This window comes from Phodopus roborovskii, unplaced genomic scaffold (genome assembly GCF_943737965.1).
Source record: "Phodopus roborovskii unplaced genomic scaffold, PHOROB, whole genome shotgun sequence".
Lineage (NCBI taxonomy): Eukaryota > Metazoa > Chordata > Mammalia > Rodentia > Cricetidae > Phodopus > Phodopus roborovskii.
In genome coordinates, this window is record NW_026126547.1 from 9985816 (window position 1) to 10010391 (window position 24576).

At 40.3% G+C, this 24576-nt stretch overlaps 1 protein-coding gene across 1 annotated transcript; it reads left to right on the top strand.

The window, feature by feature from the left end:
* Positions 1 to 878: 878 nt before the first annotated feature.
* Cnrip1 (cannabinoid receptor interacting protein 1) lies at positions 879 to 23516 on the top strand. The gene is made up of 3 exons (XM_051200591.1): positions 879 to 1478; positions 3688 to 3838; positions 22530 to 23516. Exons 1-3 carry the CDS (start codon positions 1300 to 1302, stop codon positions 22692 to 22694), a joined length of 495 nt encoding a protein of 164 aa, XP_051056548.1. The 5' UTR covers positions 879 to 1299; the 3' UTR covers positions 22695 to 23516.
* Positions 23517 to 24576: the final 1060 nt, after the last annotated feature.

Here is a 24576-nt window from a genome sequence, read left to right on the forward strand (position 1 = left end):
TAAATTTTGTTTTGGTTTTTGCAATCATAGATACTATAAACACCAATACGGCAGAATCATGTATGTATCCTATATCATATATATAGCTTATTATTTCTGAGGAAACGGTCTAACCTGGATGAGTACAAAGTTACAGACAAGCCTATCTTTTGTAATTGGACGCAGTAATTGGATCCTACATTTCCCAGGTATGTAGAGGAGGCTATGGTACTATCCACCTGTGTGGTGCTGAAGAAGGAACTCATATTCTGTATCCGAAACCAGGTCCATACACCTGGTCTCCCTTTGCTGCTCTAAACTTTCAGCTGTCAACAGATGTCTATAAGAAGACCTTCCAAATAACATCTAACTTGCAGTATCATATGTAGTGCTATGCAGTAGTCCTTTGGGCTAATCGCCATGACCTACACCTTAAGTGCCATACTAGTTTACCTTTTACAGAGTTGGTTAGTTCATCCTTACAGATTTGTGTAAATATATGTGATTGATTAAAGTGCCTTTCTTGAGACAAGAAGTGTATAGTGAAAATGAACGTATAGGGCTCTCTCAGCCTCCCACCCCCCCACTCCTTTCTCCCTAACCCGCATCTCTCTTTCTACCTGACCTAGGGTAGCTTCCACTCCACAAGAGAAGGAACTCTGCCTTCCCGGGCCATTTGCCCTAAGCGGTCACTTCCTGAAATTTAAATCATTAGCTAGCAGTTTCCTAGCCTGTTTCCCGTCACTTGCCTCTATTTTCCCTCTCGGCCTCTTCACACCAAACCGCAGCTCAAACCCTCTAGAAAGGGAATCTGCATCCCTTGGTGCCTACACTCTGGGGTCTCCGCTGCTTGTTGTAATAATCTTTGCCCAGTGCCTCCCGCCCCATCCTCCTAGCATCCGGTGCTGTTCTAGGAGGAGCCTAAACGTCAGTCCTGCTGAAGGGGATTGTGGTGCGTAAACAGGATTAACTCTCTAGCCCCCAGCTGTGCTGATTTGCGGGGCAGCCTGCCAGTCCAGTCACCACGAGCCCTCGCGTGCGTGCAGGGCCCAGCGCATGGAGCGGGGGATGGGGCGGCCAGATGCCTCCGTGCTGTCTCTAGAGCTGGCTCCGTGGCTGAGTGCGGTGGAGGGCCACAGCCTCACCAGCTGCTGCTTAAAATCTGGGGTGGACCGAGGCGACCGCTGCTAGCTGTGGCCTGCATCCATCTGCTCCCTCTTCCTCCCACTGCGTGTCCTCTCCGCCCATCGCGCTGCAACAGCTCCCTCCAGCCCGCACTGTCCATCACCACGGCCAGGGTTGCCGGCCCCTCTGCCAGCTATGGGAGACCTTCCCGGGCTCGTGCGCCTTTCCATCGCACTGCGCATCCAGCCCAATGACGGCCCTGTTTTCTTCAAGGTAGACGGCCAACGCTTCGGCCAGAATCGCACAATCAAGCTACTCACCGGCTCCTCCTACAAGGTGGAGGTGAAGATTAAGCCCACAACACTGCAGGTCGAGTGAGTGTGGGGAGCCCCGGGTGGCAGGGCGTTAATACCCTCGTTTGGGAGAAGCACAGTGGCCCCAGGACATCCCTAGCCTCCACTTGTTTCCCCTAGTCTCTCCCCTGCTCAGCGGGATCTGGGGTGAGGGCGGGAGGTGAACGCCCTGTCTGCAAGCTACTCCCCTGCCCTGAGCTTGTAGTCTGCATTCCAGCTTCCTTCCTCCCATTTCAGAGAGTGCTTTTAAATCTGCGACAAGAAGCCAGGGTCTGGGCTTTGTTGTGTTTGATTGGGGGATTGCTTTGTTTTGATTTCTTGTGAATTTCTCTTCTGCCCAGCTACAGTGGGAAACCACAGGTATCATAGGGTGGGGCAGATGGTAGAAAGACATGGAGGGATTCAGCAACCGCAATCCCATCCCTGCTTTCCTGGGTCCTAGGATCTCTCCTGCTTTTGCTGAGGAGACTGAATGGGGTGGGGGAGGGCTGAGGAATGAGGAACCTCAGGGGACAGATGGTCATTGGGTTCCCTGAGGGATGCTCTCCACTACTCTTTTTAGAGGGCGCCGCCTGTGCTGGGGCCTCGCTTTATGGTTTTCCTTGCACTGTGGCTTTTCTTTCCTTCCTGGCTGAATTTTTTTCGGTCAGCCCGGTGATGTTACCTGTGATGGTTAGCAGCATCTTCGCAAGAAAGGTGTGAAACAGTGTACTGACGTGTGGAAAACAGTTTATATATGGACCTTAGTTCCGTTTCCTGTTGCTGTGATAAAATTCCCTGGAGAAATCAACTTAGGAAAGAAAGGTTTTGTTTGGCTCACAATTGGAAGTTACAGTCCACCTTGTGAAACAGTCGAGACAGCTAGAACTTGAAGAAGCTAGTCACAATTACATCCATGGTCAAGAACAGAGACAGTGATTTGATTCATGCATGCCAGTGCTCCACTGACTCCTCTCTTTTCTCAAGCCCAGAGGCCAGCCCATGAGATGGTACCCTCACTTTTAGGGTGGGTCTTGCCACCAAGGTTAAGAAAATCCCACACAGACATGGCCAAGCCATGGGAAACACGTCCTCACTGAGACCTTCTCAGGTGGTTCTAGACGGTGTCAAGGTGACAACTGAAACTAGCCATCACAAGGTCCTTTACTGTCTTTCACCTAAATGTGGTGTGAAGTCAAGTTTGTAAGAATGAGCAAAACAAAACTTTCGTCGCTAATGTAGCTGACTTATGCTGAGAGAGGAAGGGGCTTTGAATCTATCGAATACCTTTAGTTAGCTTGAACTCATTAACTTATTTAGCCTTCTGGACACAAAGATCTGTAGTCACATTTGCATGGTTTCTGGTATTCCCAGTCCATTTATTTATCAACATCCCAAAACCTCCACCTCACAGGTCCCTGTACCCGTTGTCCTCACACTGCCTAGTTGTCTCTGCACTTGCAACCAGACTCTTCCTTTCTCATCTGCCCTGACAACATTTGCCTTTATAAGTGTTATTTCTCTAAATTTTGAGTTAATCTAAAAGCAAATTTGGTGATGGCAAACTTTTCTCTTCTAACACTTAAATTTTATTAAGGATTTCTTCAGTGCCCTAATCCAGTGATTCTCAAATTGAATTTGGCTTGTTGAACTGGTCGATTTGGGCTCACCAGAGTTTCTAGTTTGGTATTTCCATGGTGAGTCCTAAACATTTATATACTGAGAGGTTGTCAGTTGGTACTTGGAATTTTGATAACAAGGATACAAGGAATGATACAACTGAGAATTTCTAGAATGAGATAAACCTGGATGAAAATATTTGATTTTTGGAACAAACAATAAAAAAATAATAAAATCCCTTAGAGAGTTAAGTCAGAGGTCTTTGAAATTTATCTACATATACTCGTCACCCAGATTTACCAGTGCCAATTACATCCCAGACCAGTGGAATCCTGATCACTGGAATTGGAGTAGGGCTGAATATAGGTGAATTTTAATTCTGTAGATTATTTCAGTGAGAGAAGAGCTCTTGTACATGAGAATACTGAAGTCAGTCCGGAGAGTGGAAGTAGTTGGTCTATAATCATAATACTGTAGTATTATGTAGTTGAACAACTGTAACCTCCCAAGCTTTCTACCATGTCTTCCTTAGCCAAACCCTGTGGGTTTCCTCTCTACGATTTTGGTTCAGATTAGAACAGGATACCTAAGTTAATTCCTACCATCTGTGCTCAACTCAAGTCCATTGCAGGAACATTTCCATTGGTGGTGTGCTTGTCCCACTGGAGCTGAAGTGTAAAGAGCCTGATGGGGAGAGAGTTGTCTACACTGGCATATATGATACAGAAGGTGTAGCTCCTACCAAAAGTGGAGAGCGACAACCCATCCAGATCACCATGCCGGTAAGTTCAAGTTGGAGGTGTGGGGTATGGTTTCAGACAAATGGAAACTACAGGGGGAAAAATCACTACCTCTTTAAAAATAAGAAAAGATGCTCTGGAGCCAGCTACTGTGGAAATTGGGTTTCATTTCCCTCATGGACCTGTGGAGAGAAAGTAATGTAACTGATGCTCTTTTGCATGACAGACTTAACTTTCAGACATTAAAGATACCAGGTAAATCATTCTGGGAGAGAGAGCGTAGCTATGCTGCCATTTTCTCTGTTGTGTTCTATACCGGACTTGTGTAAAGATTGTGATTCTGAATAGCTTAGTCTTTTGGATATGAAAAAGACATCTCTAAATAAATGACATTTTGATACTTAAATGCACCCTAATTAAAGGAACCTAAAAAGTGACTGTTATGGTAAGCAATAAGTCTTACCATATCCAGTGCAGTCATTCCTCGGAGATTCATTCCATTCACAGATGCCAGAATCCACAGATGAGCATCCCTTATATATGATGGCTCAGTATTTGCAGATAACCCATGCATGCCATCGCCTACACTTACATCACCCTTACAGTGTGACTGTTATGTAAAAGGTTCTTGTGTTTATTCTTTAGGGAATGATGACAAAAAAAAAGTTAATGCTTGTTCAATACATACACAGTTTCTTTCTTAGTGTTTTCAGTTCAACGTTAATTAATCCATGAACATAGAGTCTATTAACATGGAATGCATATGTATATTGTAAGAAAATATTTATCACCAAGGAATATGGACACCAAATAGATGAAAGACTGACAAGTAGACTCAGTTAATTGTATGTGCACACACAATAGATGATGCAGTAAGCTTGCTAAAATATAAGAAATATAAGAAAAGGGCAGATCACCTAGTGGACTACTATAAAAACTGGTTGGTCTTTCTCCTCAAAAAGAGCAGCTTGGGTAGATGGCTCAGTAGCTTGCCGCCAACACACACGCACACGCACACGCATGCACACACATTTAAAATAAATAATATTTTCTAAATGTCCAGACTGTTGTAACTTTTTCTTTCTACTGCAAGTGTAGTGTGAATCCTGGTTGCTTTAGATCCTCAGTAGATGCCCATCTTTAAATTGGAAATAAAAGAGACGTAGAATATCCAACAAAATTTTGTTTTGCAATTTATACTGATTTCTTACTTTAGAATTCCAAGATTATATTTAAAACTTTGAGTTGTGCTTTCAAGCCCCTTATATTGTTATACCTTAAAAGTAGCTGCTCTGTTTATTCAATAATTGGGCTGCCATATTTGTATCAAATCTATAGGCCAGCCACGTGTGATAGCATACATCTGCTAATCATAGCTACTCACTCAGAGATTGGGCAATAGGATAGCTTGTGCTTAAGAGTTCAAAGTGAGGCTGTGAAATAGCTGAGACACCATGTGAAGAAGGGGGAAAAGAAAAGGAGGAAGAGAGGGGTGGTCAATGCATGTAACCACAGCAACTGGAAAGCCAATTTCTTTTATTTATGGCTTGATTATAATAGCTAGGAAGTTCAGTATGATGCTAAATGGATATGGAGAGAGTCATTACTCTTGTCTCCCCATCTTCAGGAGAAAGAGTTCAATTTTTTAACAGTATGTTAGCTGTATAGATTTTATTATTATTATTAGGAACAAGCTTTTTTTTTAACATGTCAATCTCAGTTCCTCTCCCTCCCCTCCTTTTCTGCCCCCAACTCCCTAATCCATCCCCTTTCTGCTCCCCAGGGAGGGTGAGGCCTTCCATGGGGGAATCTTCAAAGTCTATCATATCACATCATACCATGTGTCTAGGCTAAGGGAGTATCCCTCCATGTGGAATGGACTCCCAAAGTCCATTCATGCACTAGGGATGAATACTGACCCACTACCAGAGACCCCATAGATTGCCCAAACTTCCTAACTAACACCCATGTTCAGGGGGTCTGAGTCGGTCCTATGCTGGTTTCCCAGCTATCAGTCTGGGGTCCATGAGCTCCCCTTTATTCAGGTAAACTGGTTCTATGGGTTTCTCCAGCTTGGCCTTGACCCCTTTGCTCATCACTCCTCCTTCTCTGCAACTGGATTCCAGGAGTTCAGCTCAGTGTTTAGCTGTGGGTGTCTGCTTCTGCTTCCATTAGCTACTGGATGAAATCTTTAGGATGGCATATAAGGTAGTGATCAATCTCATTATCGGGGAAGGGCATTTAAGGTAGCCTCTCTACTAGTTCTTAGATTGTTAGTTGGGGTTATCCTTGTAGGTCTCTGAACATTTCTCTAGTGCCAGATTTCTCTTTAAACCTATAATGGCTCCCTATATTATGGTATCTTTTCTTGCTCTCCTCTATTCTTCCCCCAACTCAATCTTCCTGCTCCCTCATGTCCTCTTCTCCCTCCTTTTTCCCCTTCTCTTTCTCATGACTCCCTCTCCCCTCTCTCCATACTCCCAATTTGCTCAGGAGATCTTGTCCTTTTCCCTTTCTCCGGGTTCTCTTAAGTTCCTCCTTGCTTTCTAGTTTGGCTGGTGATGTGAATTGTAGGCTGGTAATCCTTTGCTCTATGTCTAAAATCCATATATGAATGAGTACACAACATATTTGTCTTTTTGTGATTGGGTTTCCTCACTCAGGATGATTTCTTCTAGTTCCATCCATTTGCCTGTGAATTTCAAGATTCCATTGTTTTTTGTGTTGTTGTTGTCATTTTAGATTCCTCTATTGAGAATTATCTATTTAGTTCTGTACCCCACTTTTTAATTGGATTATTTGGTGTTTTGGCAACTAGCTTCTTGAGTTCTTTGTATATTAGGGATATCTGCCTTCTGTCAGATGTGGGGTTGGTGAAGATCTTTTCCCATTCTGTGGGCTGCTCTTTTTGTCTTCTTGACTGTGTCCTTTGCCTTACAGAAGCTTCTCAGTCTCAAGAGGTCCCATGGTTGATCTCAGGATCTGTCCTACTGATACAGGACTCGGTCTCCTGTACCAATTCATTCAAGGGTACCTCCCGCTTTCTTTTGTAAGAGGTTGCGTGTGGCTGGATTTATGTTGAGGTCTTTGATCCATTTTGACTTAATTTTTGTGCATGGCATTATATATGGATCTATCTGCAGTCTTTACATACCAGTGTCCAGTTATGCCAGCACCATTTGTTGGAGATGTTTTCTTTTTTCAATTGTATAATTTTAGCTTCCTTGTCAAAAATCAGGTATTCATAGGTTTGTGGGTTAATATCAGGGGCTTCAATTCAATTCCATTGGTTTACCTGTCTATTTTTGTGCCAATACCAAGCTGTTTTCATTACTATTACTGTATAGTAGAGTTTGAAGTCAGGGATGGTGATGCCTCCAGAAGTTCCTTTATTGTACAGGATTGTTTTGGCTGTCCTGGTTTGTTTGTTTTTGTTTTGTTTTGTTTTTCAATATAAAATTAAGTATTGCTCTTTTAAGATCTGTGAACAATTGTGCTGGGATTTTGATGGGGATTGCATGGAATCTGTAGAATGCTCTTGGCAAGACTGACATTTTTACTATGTTGATCCTATCTATCCCAGAGCATGAGAAATCTTTCCATTTTCTGGTATCTTCTTTAATTTCTTTCTTTAAAGACTCAAAGTTCATGCTATACAGGTCTTTCACTTGTTTGGTTAGCGTTACCCAAAGATATTTTATGTTGTTTGTGGCTATTGTTGAGGGTGACATTTCTCAGATTTCTTTCTCAGCCCATGTATCGTCTGTATATAGTAGGGGCTGCATAGTTTTTAATATAAACTTTGGTATTAAAGAGATTCCCTTCTGCTTTAGTGAGCATTTTCATCATGATGTTATAGAATGTTTTCAAGATTTTTGCGTATTCTCAGAGTTTACCATTAGGTATCTTCCTCTTTGTTTTGTTTGTAACGTAGTACATTTTTTTTTCAATGTTGAAATAACCTTGAATTTCAAGATAAACGGTAATTGGTTATGGTATGTTTCTTTATGAGTAGCTGAACTTTTCTTATTAACATCTTACTAATGATTCTTCTATCTGTGTTTCTTCAAGTGATTGATCTAAACTTTTCTTGTTTTCTAGTCTCACTATCAGGATAGCTGCATGAAATGATTTGGAAAGCATTTATACCTTTCAGATCTCATAATATATTGGATAGAATTCACCAAAAGCTTGCCATAAAAATTCAGTTTCATCAGGCTAGTCATATTTACAGACTTTGCCTTGGAAGTAATTTTATTGTTGTTTTATTTGCTCCAATAAAACTGTTAATGCTAATTCTTCTTTTAATATTTTATTAATCCCTCTGTTAATGTACACCGGAGTGTGTTCTATTACCTACTTCTGTAGCTATAAACATGGATATGCAAGTATTTCTACAGTATGTTGGTTTAGAGTCCTTTGGGCATATGCCCAAAAATGCTATAATAGTCATTTAATAGTTCTGTTTTCAGAATTTAGAGAAATTTTCTTACTACTTCCTCAGTGGCTATATAAGTTTATACATCCATCAACAGTGGCTAGTTCTTGTTTCCCCACATCCTGGCCAGCTATGTTATCATCTGTTTTCTTGGTAATAGCCATTCTGACTGTGATGAGGCAGAATCTCAATACAGTTTTAACTGGCTTCCCTGGTAGCTAAGGATATTGAGCAATTTGTATAGTAATTATTTGCCACCTTAATGTCTTATTTTGAAGACTGCCTATTCAGTTCATTAGCTCATCTTTTGATAGGAGAGTTTCAATTTGGAGTGTTTCATTTTTGTAGTTCTTTGTGTTTCTGGATATTAATACCCTTGGCTATGCAGAAACATCATAATCTTCTCATAGACTACCACCTGTCAACTCTTGGGCTCACTGTATGTGCTACTGGAATTCTGTTTAGGGATTTTCTGCCTGTGTCTACACCTTGAAGTGTTTGAACTGTGTTTTTCTTATCAGTTTCGAAGTTTCTGGTCTTACAAAGTGTGATGGTTTGAATGAAAATGGCCCCCATAAGGAGTGTCACTATTAGGAGGTGTGACCTTTTTAGGGTAGGTATGGTGTTGTTGGAAGAGGTATGTCACTTGGGTGGAATATGGGGTTTCAGATGCTCAAGCCAGGCCCATTGTCCCTATTTCTTCCTGCCGCCTGTTGACTTGGATGTAGAACTCTCTCCAGCACCATGTCTACCTACCTGCTTCCATGCTTCCCACCCTGAATATAATGGACTAAACCTCTGAACTGTAAGCTAGCCCCAATTAAATGTTTTCCTTTATAAGAGTTGCATGGTCATGATGTCTCTTATCAGTAATATAAACCTAAGGCACAAAGTTTCTAGGGTTTTTTTATTATCTTCTTTTCATTTATCCATTTTGAGGTTATTTTTATGTATAGTGGGAGCTTTGTTTCCAGTTTAATCCTTGCCCTTTGAAACATCATTTGGTCTTCCCAGCATCATTTTTAGGTTAGGTTTCTGTTGCTATGATAAACACCATTAACAACAACAAAAAGTTTATTTCATCTTACAATTGTAGACCATCATGAAAGGAAGTCAGGGAAAGAACTCAAGGGAGGATCTAGAGTTAGGAACTGAAGTGAAGGAATGCTGCTTACTGGCTTTTTCTTCATGACTTGATTACCTTGCTTTTGTGTACAACCCAGGACCACCTTGCCCAAGACTGGGGCTACCCACAATGAGCTGGAACCTTGCACATGAAAAATCAATAAATTCACCCACAGACTTGCCTACAGGGCAATCTGATGGAGGCCATTCCTCAAGTGAGATATTGGGGTTGAGGGGCTCTGCAAACACCACAACCAGCAGAGTGTCAACCCATGAGAGGCAAGAAGGGCACAAGACTCAGTAGACAGTCTTGGTTCAAGCTTCAAGAATCTGACACCACATAGTTTATTTTGGACATTCTTAAAGCACGGCAAAATTGGGGGGGGGGGCTTCCTGGTAATAACTCAATCCCATGTGCAAAACAAATTTTCAACATGACTACATCAAAACTCCTGCAAAGTACAAGTGACATCTTCCCTAAAGATGGGTTCTATAGATTAACTGAGAAAACAGGAAGGGTCTGCGGAAGCCAGATGTGCCCTGGCCCCTACAGATAGCACAAAGATCACCAGGCTATGACCCACATCCATCCCAAGCCTTGTGGGTGGAAAACAGGTTATACATCTCTCCCTTTGAAGACACAACCCTGTGTGTTTAGCACTCGTGGTTCCCCTAGTGCTTGTCTGTAAGCACAAGGACATCCCTGCTACAGGTTCTCCCCCATCATACATGTCTTAAGTTTGTGTCAGCTTGACAAAAACCAACCAGCACAATTTGTTAAAGAGGCTGTCTTGTCTGTATAAATTCAGTCTTCCCGACATCATTTTAAAGATGCTATGCTTTCCCCAAAGAATGTTTTGGGACCTGATTAGTTAGCTTTTCTTGTTACTATGACAAAGTACCTGATTAAAGCAAATCAAGGAAGAGAGGGTTTGTTTTGGCTCAGAGATGGAGACACAGCTCATCCTGGCAGGAGCAGGAGACAGCTGGTAACAAAGTCTCTCAAGTTAAGATGCAGACAAAGATGAACACTGGTGCTCAGCTCATTTTCTCATTTTTACTTGGTCTAGGACACCATATAACAGTGCCAGGCACACTTAAGTTGAAGCATCCTATCTCACAGACAGACCCAGATTTGTTTCCATGGTTATTTTAAATCCCACCAATTAATCATCCCAAGAACTTTTACCAAAATCTAGGAGACTGTAACATGTGGGTATATTTTTGGCTCTTCTAATCTGTTCTATATTTCTGTGTGCCTAGTTTTCTATATCACTATGACTCTGTGGAAGTGTTTCTCAACCTTCCTGATGCTATAGCTCTTTAATACACTTCCTCATGTTGTGGTGACCCCCAACCATAAAAAGTATCTTATTGCTACTTCATAACTGTAATTTTGCTACTGTTATGAATCATGATGTACATATTTGATATACAGGATATCTGATGTGCAAGCCCAAAGGGGTTGCAACCCAGAGGTTGAAAACTGCTGCTCTACAGTATGATTACATGGTTAAGTATTTCTGTGCAGGGTTGCTCTGGCTGTTCAGGATCTTATGTCTTTCTCTGTTAATTTTAGGTTTGTCTTCTTCAATAGAAAGAATGTCACTGGCATTTGTTTTTAGAGAGATTGTATTAAATCTGTGTGTTGCTTTTGGCAATATTGCCATTGTCATAATATTAATTCAACCTATCTATTGGTATGAAAAGATTGACTATCTTCTAGTATCTACAAGTTCTTTCTTTATTACCTGTAAGTTTTCATTTTATAAGTCTTTACTGTCCTTGGTTAGGTTTATTTTTTGAGTGCATGCCTCTGTGTGTGTGTGTGTGTGTGTGTGTGTGTGTGTGTGTGAATGTGCATGTAGGCACCTATGTGTGTGCATGAAATTAAAGTCAGGTGTCTTCTGTTATCATTCTCCACCTTAGTTTTTGAAACAGAATTTCTCACTGAATTCAGCACAGTATTATTGACTGACTAGACTGGCTGGCTTGCAAGCTCCAAAGTCTCTCCCACTTGATCCCCAAGCACTAGGGTTACAAATATATGTGACATAGGTACTCGCAAACTTATGTCTTTGTGCTTGTGAAGTGGACATTTTACTAAAAGGGTTATCTATCCAGCCCATAGGTCATGTTTCTGGAATTTTATTTATTCGTTTATTTGTATGTCAGGGAATACCACAGCATACATGTGGAGATCAAAGGACAGTTTTGTGGAAGTTGCTGATTTAAGGAATTTTAAATTTTCACCTCTCATTTATTCAACGACTCATTAATACTTCTAATATATACTTTCTGTAGTTTTTTTTCTATTAATTTCTAGTTCATTTTACTACAATCTAGTAAGATACAAGGGGTTATTTTTATTCTTTTTTATTTGCTAAATCTTGGCTTGTGGCCTCCAATGTGATCTATTTTAGAGAGGGTTTCATGGGCTGATAAATGGACTGTTCTATAGATATCTGCTAAGTTGAATTTTTCTGTAATATAGTTTAACTCTGAGGTTTCTTTGTTGGTTTTTATTTTAGAGGACCTATCTAGAGATGAGGCTGGTCTATCAAAATAATCCACCCTTGTCATACAAGGATGAAGCAGATGTTTTAAGTCCATTGTTACTTACTTTGTGACATAGTCTCCTGCACTAAGTGAAGGAACACAAATTTCCCTTCTTAGTCTACCTACAATGCCTGAAAACCTCCTGCACCATGTGAGAGACCTCCAGCTTCCCCTGCTTAGGTCTGCCTAAGCCCAGTGGAAACCTCGCTCTATGTGCCCAGACTCCTGTACCAGCCCCATCTATGTCACCCAGGAATTCTTCTTCAGGAACCCAACCTACACAGCTTCCCTACACAGCTTCCTGTACCAATTGAGGGACCCTGACTATCCCTCCTTAGGACCCCCTATGCATGAAGACTTCACTCTAAACCAGTGGATCTCAACTTTACTGATGCTGCTTTCTCATGTTGTGGTGACTCTAGCCATAAAATTATTTTCGATGCTACTCCATAACTGTAATTTTGCTACTGTTATGAATCATAATGTAAATATTCATATTTTCAAATGGTCTTAGGTGATCCCTATAAAAGGATCATTAGACCCGCAGGGTGAAACCCACTGCTCTAAACAGTCATTAACTCTCAGAAGAAAGCAATAGAGCCTGTGGCCCTGAAGACTAGCCACACAATGGAAAATTATTTCAAACATACTAAGACTTAACCAACTTCCGAATATTGTACACAGTTCCACTGAAAGAAGAAAGGTGGCTTGAATAACAAAGTGGGGGCTGGAGAGATGGCTTAGCAATTAGGAACTCTTTCTAACCTTCCAGAAGACCTGAGTTTGAGTCATAGAATTCACCTGGAGAAGTTGGCAACTACCTGTACCTCCAGCTCCAGGGGATTTAATGCTTTCTTACGGCTTTCACACATTCATGTACACACACACACACACACACACACACACGTGCTCATGTGCATTCTTGAGCACTCAAGTGCACACATTAATTAAAATAAAAACAAATCTATTTTAAAGGAAAGAAAGACACAGCCAATTAACTTCAGGTGCATATATCCCAATACAAAAACACAAACAAAATGAAAAACCAAGAAAAATGAACACCAATGAAACATGAAAGAACTTCCAGAAGAAGAATTTTAAATAATGGTTATAACTGTATTCAAACAACTCAAAGGAAACATGGACATACTACAAGAAACAAGCTGAATGAAATAAGGGACTAGGACAAGATGCAAATATACAATTTAGAAAAGAGAATTACTAAAGAAAAGCAAGCAGAAATGATGCTGGAAATGAAAGTCCTCAATAAAACAATTTTTTAAAAAAAATTCCCACCAACACAATGCCTTATGTAGAGGACAAAGTGCTAGGTGGAGGAACTGGACCATGCATTAAGTCAATGACAAATTGTTTAAAAATATATTTATGGAACATAGGAGATATTTGAGACATCACTAAAAGGTTTAGCCTTAGGATGGTGTGCATAAAAGAATAAAAATAATATCTTACCAAAGGCATAGAGAATATTTTCAATAAAAGCACAAAAGAAAAGTTTGTAAACCTAGAGAAAGAAATTCCCACCCAGTTACATGAGGCCAACAGAGCACCAACTAGATAGGACCAGAAATGAAATCCTCATAGCATTATAGTTAAGACAGTGGAAGCTCAGAATAAAGAAAGGGTATGGAAAGGTGAAGGAGAGAATGATCAAGTTATTTATAGAGGCAGCATCAGAATAACAGATGACTGATAAGTCAAAGAACCTTTTTCAACTGAGAAGTATCCACAAAGATTTCATCCAAGTTCTGAAGGACTACAACTGTCGACTCAGACATTGTAAATAGAACAAATTATCTATTAAAGTTGAAGGAGGAGTAAAAAGAAAACTTTGTGTGTTAAAAGCTGATGAAAGGAACTCATGATCATTAAGACAGCTCTACAAAGGACACTGAAAGAAATACTTAGCCTGAGGGAAAGGATAAACACTCTAGAGAGGACACAGGAAATAAATAAATAATACCAGGACAGTTAATCAAAGAAATCTTGGAAAGCACCACAGTAAAATGACAGGAATTAATACATATCATTTATTGTGACTGGATATTAACAGTTTCAACTTCCTGATAAAATATTCAGATCAGCAAACTGAATCAGAGAACAGGAGCCATCATGTTGTTGCTTCCAAAAACAATGCACATCACAGTCAATGATGGTCAGCACCTTAGGGTAAAAATATAGAAAGGTATTCTGAATAAATAGACCCAGAGAAGCAAATAGTCATAGCTATTTTAATATCTGACAAGATAGACTTCATACCACAGCAAGTCACAAAAGATGACCAAGGTCCCTTTATACTCAGTAAAAGAACAATATGCTAAGAAAGTATTACAGTTCTGACCATATACACAACAAATACAGGTGCACCCAATTTAATAAAACAAATACCACAGAGTGACCTCAACACAGTGACAGTGAGTGACTTCAAACCTCATTCTCACCAGTAAGCATATCACCTGGATGTGTGTGTGAGTGGCGGGGGGTAGGGGGAATACATTGGAGCGAAATGACATCACAAATCAAATGTGCCTAACACATTTGCAGGACATTCCACCTAAACAAAAAAGATTGAGCATACTTTTTGGCAGCCGTTTATGGTGTTTTCTTCTGAATTGACTCACATGTTAGGGAACTGAAATGACATCCTCTATCCTATTTGACCACTGTGGAATAAATCTATATATTAAAAGTAATAAAAACTACAGAAAGTACATAAACTCATGAACATATAACTACACACTATTAGATGATAGCTGTGACAAGGAGAACTAAAGAAGTAACTTTTAAAATCAGTAGGATTTAATGAAAATGCAAACACAGCAAGCCAAAATCTATGGGGCAATGAAGGCAGTCCTAAAATGAACATATAGTACTAAATGCCTATGTCAAAAATCTGAGAGATATCATATTAATGACTTAATTATGTACCTTATGACATTAGGAAAATAAGAAACCAAAGCCTCAAAATGTCTCACTGTCTCTTGGTTACTTTTCTATGACATACTTCCTCCAACAAGGACACACCTCCTAACCCTTACCCAAAAGTTCTATCAACTCGGGACCAACTATTCAAACATGAGCCTATAGGGGCCAGTCTCATACTGAGATACATACTATGTATCTCAGGATCACAGATCTTCCTGCTTCTGAAGCCTCTCTCCTTTAGCCCTTCCTTGGGAGACCATATAGACAGACATTTTGTCTGCCTTAATCCTCATAATGCCCCTTTGTTGGCCTTTTTCAGTAGCAGTTGAGAGGAATAAGGTAGAGAAGATATGAGGTGGTTATGAAGCTAATGTATGATGAGGAAGGTGACCTTACACATACACTACCAGGTATAAAATTTGTCCCCCATACTATATTATTTGGTCAAAGTTTGAGAAGAGCTGTCATGTTGATGCACACACACAATTTAGCCACCATTTGGAAAGAAGTAATATTAGGATATGAAAATGGAAAAGTGAGCCAAAAAAAAATGTAAGTGGGCAACTCCCAAGGGAAGAACAATTGTCCCATAAGTATATGAATATGATTTTGCTTTTACTATTAGCAAAAATATATGTATATAAATATATCAATACTAAAGCTCAACTATAAAATAGCGAACATTTTTGTATCCTATACACCTACCAAATTCACTCATCCTAGTAGGTTTGTGTTAGATTGCTTAGCAATTTCTGCTGGACAGTTTTCATCTGACAACAGAAACATTTGACTTCACACCACACTATTTTGTTGTTGTTGATGTTGTTTCTCGGCAGTTACTAGAACTTCCAGGACAATTCTGGATAGTGGAGGTAGGGGTTTATACCTTTGCTTTCTAATTTTATGAGCAAAGGATTCACTCTCTTTTTAGGATTTTGTTTGCTATAGATTTTTTTTTTTGGTCAGTTCCCCTTAGTAAGTTTGAAAAACTTTCTGTTTCCAGTCTGCTGAGTACAGAATCAGCACTACACTGTCAACATTCTTTCTTTTATCTGTTGATATTATTAAAGTTAAAGATGTATTTTAAGAAGTGTCTCATGGAGCTGGAGAGAGAGAGAGAGAGAGAGAGAGAGAGAGAGAGAGAGAGAGAGAGAGAGAGAGAGAGAGAGTGCCCATATTTGGTTCCAAGCACCTACAATGAGCTTCTTATAACTCCAAGCCCAGATAATCCAACTCCCTTTTTTGCCTTCCACATAGGCACGCAAATTCATGTACACACACAAATTTAAAAAAAAAAAGGAAATACAAAAAGAGAAAATGCATCATTTGGCAATTTCATTATGAAAATATCATGGTAACTACTCACACTTGTTGAGATGGCTGTGATGTCACAATTCAGTATATATCAGGTCCATTATCACCTAAAACAGTTATCTAACACACATACATATACTCTTTCTCCTTTTATTCTGTTCTAAAAAAAAATTCTTGGTCTTGACATCCTTCTTATATATTTCGAAGTTTAGTATTTCAAAAATAGAAACAATACACAAATTTACTTAAAAAGTCATAACATTTTCTGTATAAACCTCCTTTATTTATGATTTATTTAACAGTTTGGGTTTTTAGAGTGAATTACTGCCAGTTTTGTATGTCAACTTGACACAAGCTAGAGTCATCAGAGGATGGAGCCTTGGTTAAAGAAATGCCTCAATGAGATCCAGCTATGAGGCATTTTCTCATTTAGTGATCAATAGGGGAGGGCCCAGCCCATGGTGGGGGGTTCCATCCTTGGGCTTTTGGTCCTGAGTTCTAGTAGAAGGTGAGCTGAGCAAAAAGGAGAAGCAAGCCAGGAAGCAGCTCCCCTCCATGGCCTCTGCATCAGCTTCTGTCTCCAAGATCCTGCTGTGTTTGAATTCCTGTCCTGACCTCCTTCAGTGATGAACAGCAATACTGAAGTGTAAGCCAAATAAACCCTTTTCTCTCCACTTGCTTTTTGGTCATGGTGTTTCATTGCAGCAATAGAAACCCTAACTTGCCAGGAGTTGGTAGCACTTCAATCTCCCCACCCACCCCCATGTAGGTATGTCTGCATATCTATATGGAGGCCAGAAGTTAACATCAAATGCCCCCCTTCATCATTCTCCACCTTCTTTTTTGAGATCAGGTCCCTCGCTAAATGTGGAGCTCATCACTTTGCCTAGGCTAGCTGCCCAGTGAGCCCCAAGGATGTGCCTGACTCTACCCTCTCAGCACTGGACTTTGGATCTGTACCCATCATTTTACATGAGAACTGTGGACCAGCTTAGGCCCTTGTGCTTGTGCAGTAGGCACCTAGCAGGGAAGCCATCTCCTCAATCCAGTTCCTTTAGGAGCTGACTTTACTTGAAGTTTGTGTCTAGGAGAATCTTGTCGATTATTTCTCTCCCTCCCTCCCTCCCTCCCTCCCTCCCTCCCTCCCTCCCTCCCTCTCTCTCTCTCTCTCTCTCTCTCTCTTTGTCTCTCTCTCTCTCTTTCTCTCTGTCTCTCTCTCTGTGTGCGTGTGTGTGTGTTTTCAACACAGGGTTTCTCTGTGTAACAGCCCTAACTGTCCTGGAGCTAGCTCTGTAGAACAGGCTCTCCTCGAACACACAGAGATCCACCTGCTTCTTCCTCCCAAGTGCTGGGATTAAAGTCATGTGCCACCGCTGCCCAGACTTTTTTTCTAATTTCTACTTCTAGCGTGTGTGGGAGGGCGTAAGGTGAGGTGTGTACAGGTGTGCACACCATGGTGTACATATGGAGATCAGGTGACAACTATGTATAGTCATTTTTTTCCATCCACCTTTATGTGGGTTCCAGGAATAAAAATCTAGTTGCTAGGCTTGCATGCTGCTACTTACTCTTTTCTACTCACTGAGTGATTCTGCCTGGCCAAGCTATTCATCTGTATTGAAGTTATTGCTATAACTCTTTCACAGCTTAAGATCTATGCAATGTATAATCATGCTTTGTTTTGCTTTTTATGCACGACATTGGTAATTTTGATTCTTCTTATTCAGTTCTTAAGAGTGTATTCATTTTTTACAATGTGCACAAGGTCTATATAAACTCAAGCCACACGAAATCCCAGCATGGAGAGGAAAGGAGAGGAAAGGGGAGGGAAGAAGAGAGGTGGGCCCAAAGTCCCACCCCTAGGTGAAGAGCTATTTCAGTTCATAGGTGTGGCCCCTGAGATGTCAACCATGCTCCAGTGCACACACATCCAGGTGTATACAGACAGCACAAACTGTATGTGGTGGGTTAAAAAAAAAATTAAAAGACTCAAGTTGGATGGATAGAGGAAGATGTATCTGAGAGATGTGGAGAGACATGTGAATATGACCAAAATACATTGTTCAGAATTCTCAAAAAATTAATAAAATGAGGGGGGAAAGTTTATCAATTTAGACATTATCAATACACTAGATTTTAAAATAATTAGTTTTTTTCCTCCTAAGAGACAGATGGATGAGGAGGGAGAGGAGCAAGGCTGTGTGGTTGCTTCTCTTCTCAGATAGATGAGAAAACAGTCTGAGCTAGATAGTGAAAGGACCAGGAAGTGGAATTCCAGAAACTTGGTGGGAAAAATAAAAATCTCAAGACTGGGAGAGAGGAACATGTACAGATGTAACAGCAGTGTCTTTGAACTTAACAGCATGACTGTGGACTTAGCAGTAATCAGAGAAGTCAAACCAACTAAAGACGATAAACCAACATCTTGTGTATTTGCTATGACCATTGCCATCAGCTTATTTCTACTTTGGTTTCTTGTGTTACTGAATATTACGGAATATTCTTAGATTAAGACTTCCAGGGACTGGAGAGATGGTTCAGTGGATAAGAACACTCTCTGCTCCTCCTGAAGACCCAGGTTCTATCCCCAACCCCACATGGAAGTTCACAACCACCTCTAATGCCAGTTCCAGAGAATCCAATGCCCCCTCCTGGCCACCATGGGCACTGAACGCACATGCTGCACAAACATATTCAGGCAAAACACCTTTTCATATAAACTAAAAATAAATGTTTAAGAATGACTTTCCTAATTTAGATTTTTTCCGAGTATGTTAATAACACTGGTTTTCTGTTATGTATGGTTATATAGTATTCATTTTTTCTGTTGTTGTTTTATACCCAGTTCTTTCTTATTTCAAAAGGATTCTCGGCGTTTTCCTTCACTCAGCTGACACATGACTTCAGGCTGCTGCTTCTTTCAGATGACTAGCTGTATTTGAAAACTGTCTTCATAATAAAATGGTTTACTACTAAATATGTACTTTACTGGCCAGAGGTGCACTTAACCCCTCAGAAGGCAGAGGCTGTCTGTGCTCTCAAGGCCAGCCAGATCTACATAGCAAGCTTCCAAAAGACAGAGCCACAGATGAGCCCTTACCTCAAAGTAGGGTAGCCATTATAATTTAGGATTCAAATTCCAGTTATAATTCAGTTGTGCCTACTGCTGGGAATGTCTTCTGTCAGTTAAAGCTAATGATAGCACATCTTTAAAAGTGAGTTATTAAATGGCATTGCAATCTGTAATGCCACTATTCTCTTACTTTGGACAAAGCTGTGATGTTTTCATTACAGTGTGCATATTCTTAATCTATAACATGTCAGTCTTAACATTAGAGGTAGCAAAAGTCATTTCATTTTGAAAACAGCTCTTTTTTCACAGAAAAATCTGAATGAAAAAATAGAAAAGCTCAATTACTTAGAAGTTAAAACTCTGCTTCTATATACTTTAGATTGTCCATATCTGAGCTCATGTGTATAAATAGTTCTAATCTCTTTCTGGTTAAGATTGTTCTGTGCATATTCTCACATCATACTAATAACCTGCGTTACTCCATAATGGCTATGCAAATCCACCATCCCAATACTCCAACATTTCCATAATGTTTTCTTAATAACAGATTTCTGGAACTTACAAATCATAAGTAATCGGATAGATAATTGGTATCTCTGTAACACATTTGTATTTGCTTAACTGATAATACTGTGCTTGAATATTTTTCAAATGTTAGTCACAGTTTTCTGTTTTACTTTAAATGTTTATTGATTTTACTTTATGTGTATGTATGCATGCCTTAATGTAGGAGCCCAAAGAGGTTAGAAAAGGCCTCCGATCCCCTGGAACTGGGACTTACAGGTGGTTATGAGCCAACGTGTGGGTGCTGGAAACTGGACTTGGGACCTCTGCAAGAGCAACAGTGCCATAACCACTGAGCCATCTTTCCTGCCTCTATAATTTTCTAATGATTCAGTCTCTTATCCTATCAGTCTTGGTAACTCCTAAAATTCATATAATATTCAATTTACTTACTATGTAGTTTATATTACTGTTTGTTCAAAATTGTTAATATTAGTTTGGCTTTGTCTTTTATTTTTCCTCATTAAATGTTAAAGAATACAAATATATACATAGGAAAATAAATGTATTCCATCGGTTTCCAACATTAAGTTCGAATTCACTAAGTATGATTAAATTGGTAATTAGACTAATGCTATCCTAGATTTTTCTGGATTTTTTTTAACTGAGGATCATCCTAGAGTCTTTCATGTTTTCTACCACTGAACTATATCCCTGTCCTGATACCACGCATTCATTATTGTACTGTACTTGGTTTATGTAGGAATAAGAAATAATAGAAAAATTGCTTACATTAAAATTTCTATATAATAGTCTGTTCTATAACTAAGTATTTCATGTTCAGTTTCCACTGAACTATAAGAAGTATGATTTCTTGGCTCACACACACTCACACCTTTAACCTGACTGTCAAAGGACTCCTTGATGAAGGACTTGGTAGCCTACTGAAGCTTACTGCAATTGGATACCGATTTTAAAAGCAATCAGCTATGTGACATCATTTACAAATAATAAATAAACCAGTATACAGGTCACTGTTTCTTGACCTACATCAACCAAGATATAGAATATTTGTATCATTGTCTTCTAAAAATTCTGCCACACATTTTCACCAATCTCCCCACTCTCAGGCCCCATATAACCACAGATATTTTCTGTTAGGATAGCTTATATTGTACCATATAGTTTTAAAGTAATTGGAACCATATGGATATATTCTCTGGAATCTAGATTATTTTGCTGATAGTGTCTTAAGATCTATCCCCGTTTTTACCTCAATCTGCATGTCCTATTGATAAGTCAGTCAAAACTCGCTTCCCATCAAGTCAATAAGGAGGGGTGTTCTGAATTTATTCCAGCCTAGGGTTATTATAAGCAAGCTACTTAGGCTCATAAACCTTTAGGCCATGACTCTCCAAAGGGAGATACTTCCCATTTATATTTAGGAAGACTCCAACAATATCACCCTGTGTTTCACCGGGCACATTTCCCAAAGGAAAGCCCGGATCTTGATTTGGGAACAAGTTAATTGATGAGGCAACGAACGGTACAGGGGCTAAGTCCTGAGCACCTGGGAAAGCTCCCTGCAAAGCACTTGATCAACCTCCTCCTGTATCAGATGCTCGGCGTAAAAGCTTGCCTTGCTCACTACCCTTCTCTCTACGTCTCCTGGCTCTAAGAGAGTCTGAGATTCCTGCCAAGTCGTTCTCTGCCCCTTCCCATCATGGGATGATCAGTGGAGAAAATAACTACAGACAGAATGCTGTTTAATGCCAGATCCTCTAAATAGCTGCAGAAGGCAGTAGTCAAGCAACCCCAAGCCACTTGAGCATCTGCCCAGTGGCCTCTTGAGCATTCTATGCCCTCTTTGTGGCTACAAGACACTCATCCTTATGGTTCAGAGTTCTGTACAGTGGTTTCTGTTGAGCTTACCTTCCAACCTCCTAGTAGAATAATAACTTCCATTTGCATGGTGGTTCGAGGTAGCCTCGAACTCGCGGCAGTCTTCTTCTCTTGGCCTTCCACATTCTGGGATTTCAGTGTAACACAACATACCTGGCTGGAATGCAAACATTGTAACAGCAATAATCACACTTTACACATAGCAGGCACTCATAGTGTGGATGGTAAAGTCCCGAAACTTGAGACAATGGCATATACATCTGACTTAACACACCCTAGATATTTGACAACTAAAGTGAATATTTATGAATTCAATACTTTGAAGCAAAACATTTGTGGTTGTCACCTCAGTCAAATGTGCTCCCCTGAGTTGAAACTAATAATATAAGAGCAATTATTAATTACAGTTAGATGCATAATATGGACTTTTTTGTACTACTGTCTTTTGAAACAGACCCCAAGAGATGACCAGTCAATACTATTTCCTTTCTTCTCTTTCCAATTCCCTTCTGTGGCAAGGGAAAAAAAATTTTTTAAGCACTGAAATTGTGATAGTCTAAGGTTGGCTTTTCAGAAAACTAAACTTGGAAAACAAGATAAGTTAATAAATAATCCAATGCCAAAGAAATTTGGGGAAATATCTCTTAGAACTCTAGTTCCTAAAAGGAAATGTGTGAACTTTGCAGACTAAGAGATGTAGTTACTGAGACCTGATTATCGAGGGTTGCACCACTGACATTAGTAGACATCCACCGCTTGTGTGTGTCACTGACTTTCGTGGGCATCCACTGCCTGTGTGTATGTGTCACTGACAGTAGCAGCCATCCACTGCCTATGGCAGGATGGGATTCTGATGGGTGTCTCTCTTCCTTCAGTTCACAGACATTGGGACCTTCGAGACAGTGTGGCAAGTCAAGTTCTACAATTACCACAAACGAGATCACTGCCAGTGGGGAAGCCCGTTCTCTGTCATTGAGTATGAATGCAAGCCCAATGAGACACGCAGCCTCATGTGGGTGAACAAGGAGTCCTTCCTCTGAAGACAGCTCCTTCTGATGTTACTAGACAATCTCCAGAAATCTACGTTTAGAGAAACCAGCACAAGCCTTAACCAAGGCACCACACCATGGCTGTTTCCTAATGACCTCCCAATTACTTTGTGAGATTCCTTTCTGGTACAGTAGCCTGTGACATAAAAGATGATGTCACATCCCTGAAAGTCCCCCCCTCCCCACTATTCTTTGCTGGTGTTCCTGCATCACTCCACACTCTGCCAGTGTCATACTGCCTGTCGGTGTGACTGGAGCTCAGTGGGACTACCAGATTTGTCCTATACCCAAAAGTTCTACAGAAGGACCCATGGCGTTTTGTTTCCAAGACAAGCAATTCCTCCCTTTTGTGGTTGTTGTCAAATTAAAATAACAATGTGCTTGAGTCCCCTGTGTGTGGTATTGTAACATGTAGCATGCAATGTTTGTGAGCATCCAAAGCAGACCCTGAAAATGTAACTCAATCAACAGTAAACCTGACATGAATGCTGTGCTTCCTATCAACTGCTCAGCTTTCTCAGAGAAAGATGATGACAGAATAAAAAAAGAATCTATACAGAAATATTTATAATGTATTAATGGTCTTTCAAATAGCAAGGCAGTATGCGCTGGCCTAGTAGAAACGGGAAAAAGACATTGTTGTGGAATTGGAACTTTGGCTCACCCTTTTGGCAAGCTACCATAGACTAAACAGACATAGAGATGGCATCCCTACGTACCATTCCACTTGAATTTTGTACAACCGTGTATGGAATGGTAATCAAATTTTGATATTTCTTAATAAAGACATTGAAAATCCTGCCCCAACTTGAACTCTGATTGTACAGCAGTTGTCTGTCAAGCAGGTCAATCTCTTTTCTAGGACAGTGCACTGGAATCTCTATGCTGAAGGGTAAGGGCAGTATACCGAGAGTAAAACTGCAATACCTATCTAACAGATGGCCTCCAGCATGGTCTAACATGGCAACAGGAGTCTGAGTACCTACTAAGCAATCAGGAGAGGTTTGTCATTATCTCTATTCCTTCCTCTGTAGCAACCTCTCCACTAGCTCACTATTTAACTCAGTAGCAGGAGAGCCTCGCTCTGTAGCAGAGCATGAGCACCGGCACTGAGACTTCATTGCCTGCCCACAGGATACTTCAAGATACATGACACAAAAAATAATATTCATGGCCGGGTAATGGTGGTGCACACTTTTAGTCCCAGTGCTTGGCAGGCAAAGGCAGGCAGATCTGTGAGATTGAGGCCAGCCTGGTCTACAGAGCGAGTTCCAGGACAAACTCAAAGCTATAGAGAAATCCTGTCTTGAAAAACAAATAATAATAATAATATCCTACTTTCCTTATTATCATTCACTTGTCCAGCAAAAATCCTATCATGTTGGGGGGAAAGTAAGCTGAGGGTGTCATTTCTTTTTCTCTACCTGTAAACCTTTCATATGAGACTATGATGGTCCACATCTGCAATCTCAGCACATGAGAGGATAAGGCAAGAAGATTTTTAGTTCAAGGCAGCCTGTACTGAATAACCAGACCCTGTCTCAAAACACCAATGGCATGCAAGGTTAATGGAAGCATTTAAAAGTTGATTTATTACAGAACTAAATTTGGAAGCCTTTCTTCCATCAGTAAGTAGCTGGCCTGCAATGAGTCTGTGCTGCCACCAGGGAACAGCAATTCCCTGGCTTTGGGCTAATAAATTTTTAAAGAGCTCAATGTGTTCCTCAGTTAGCTTGTTCAAAAATAATAGCATCTATTACATTTGCCAAGCAAAAGCACAAGCCTGTTTCTAATTACCATAGTTTAAAAGTCTAACCTCAATTATTGGCTAGACATTGAACTATTTTTAAAAGTAGGTTTATTGTAGGGGCTT

Excerpts from the sequence above, each read along its gene's own strand:
- Cnrip1 (XM_051200591.1), top strand. The coding sequence starts at position 1,300 with ATGGGAGACCTTCCCGGGCTCGTGCGCCTTTCCATCGCACTGCGCATC. Across the intron at positions 1,479-3,687 it reads CCCACAACACTGCAGGTCGA|GAACATTTCCATTGGTGGTG; the intron begins GTGAGTGTGGGG and ends AGTCCATTGCAG. Across the intron at positions 3,839-22,529 it reads CCATCCAGATCACCATGCCG|TTCACAGACATTGGGACCTT; the intron begins GTAAGTTCAAGT and ends CTCTTCCTTCAG.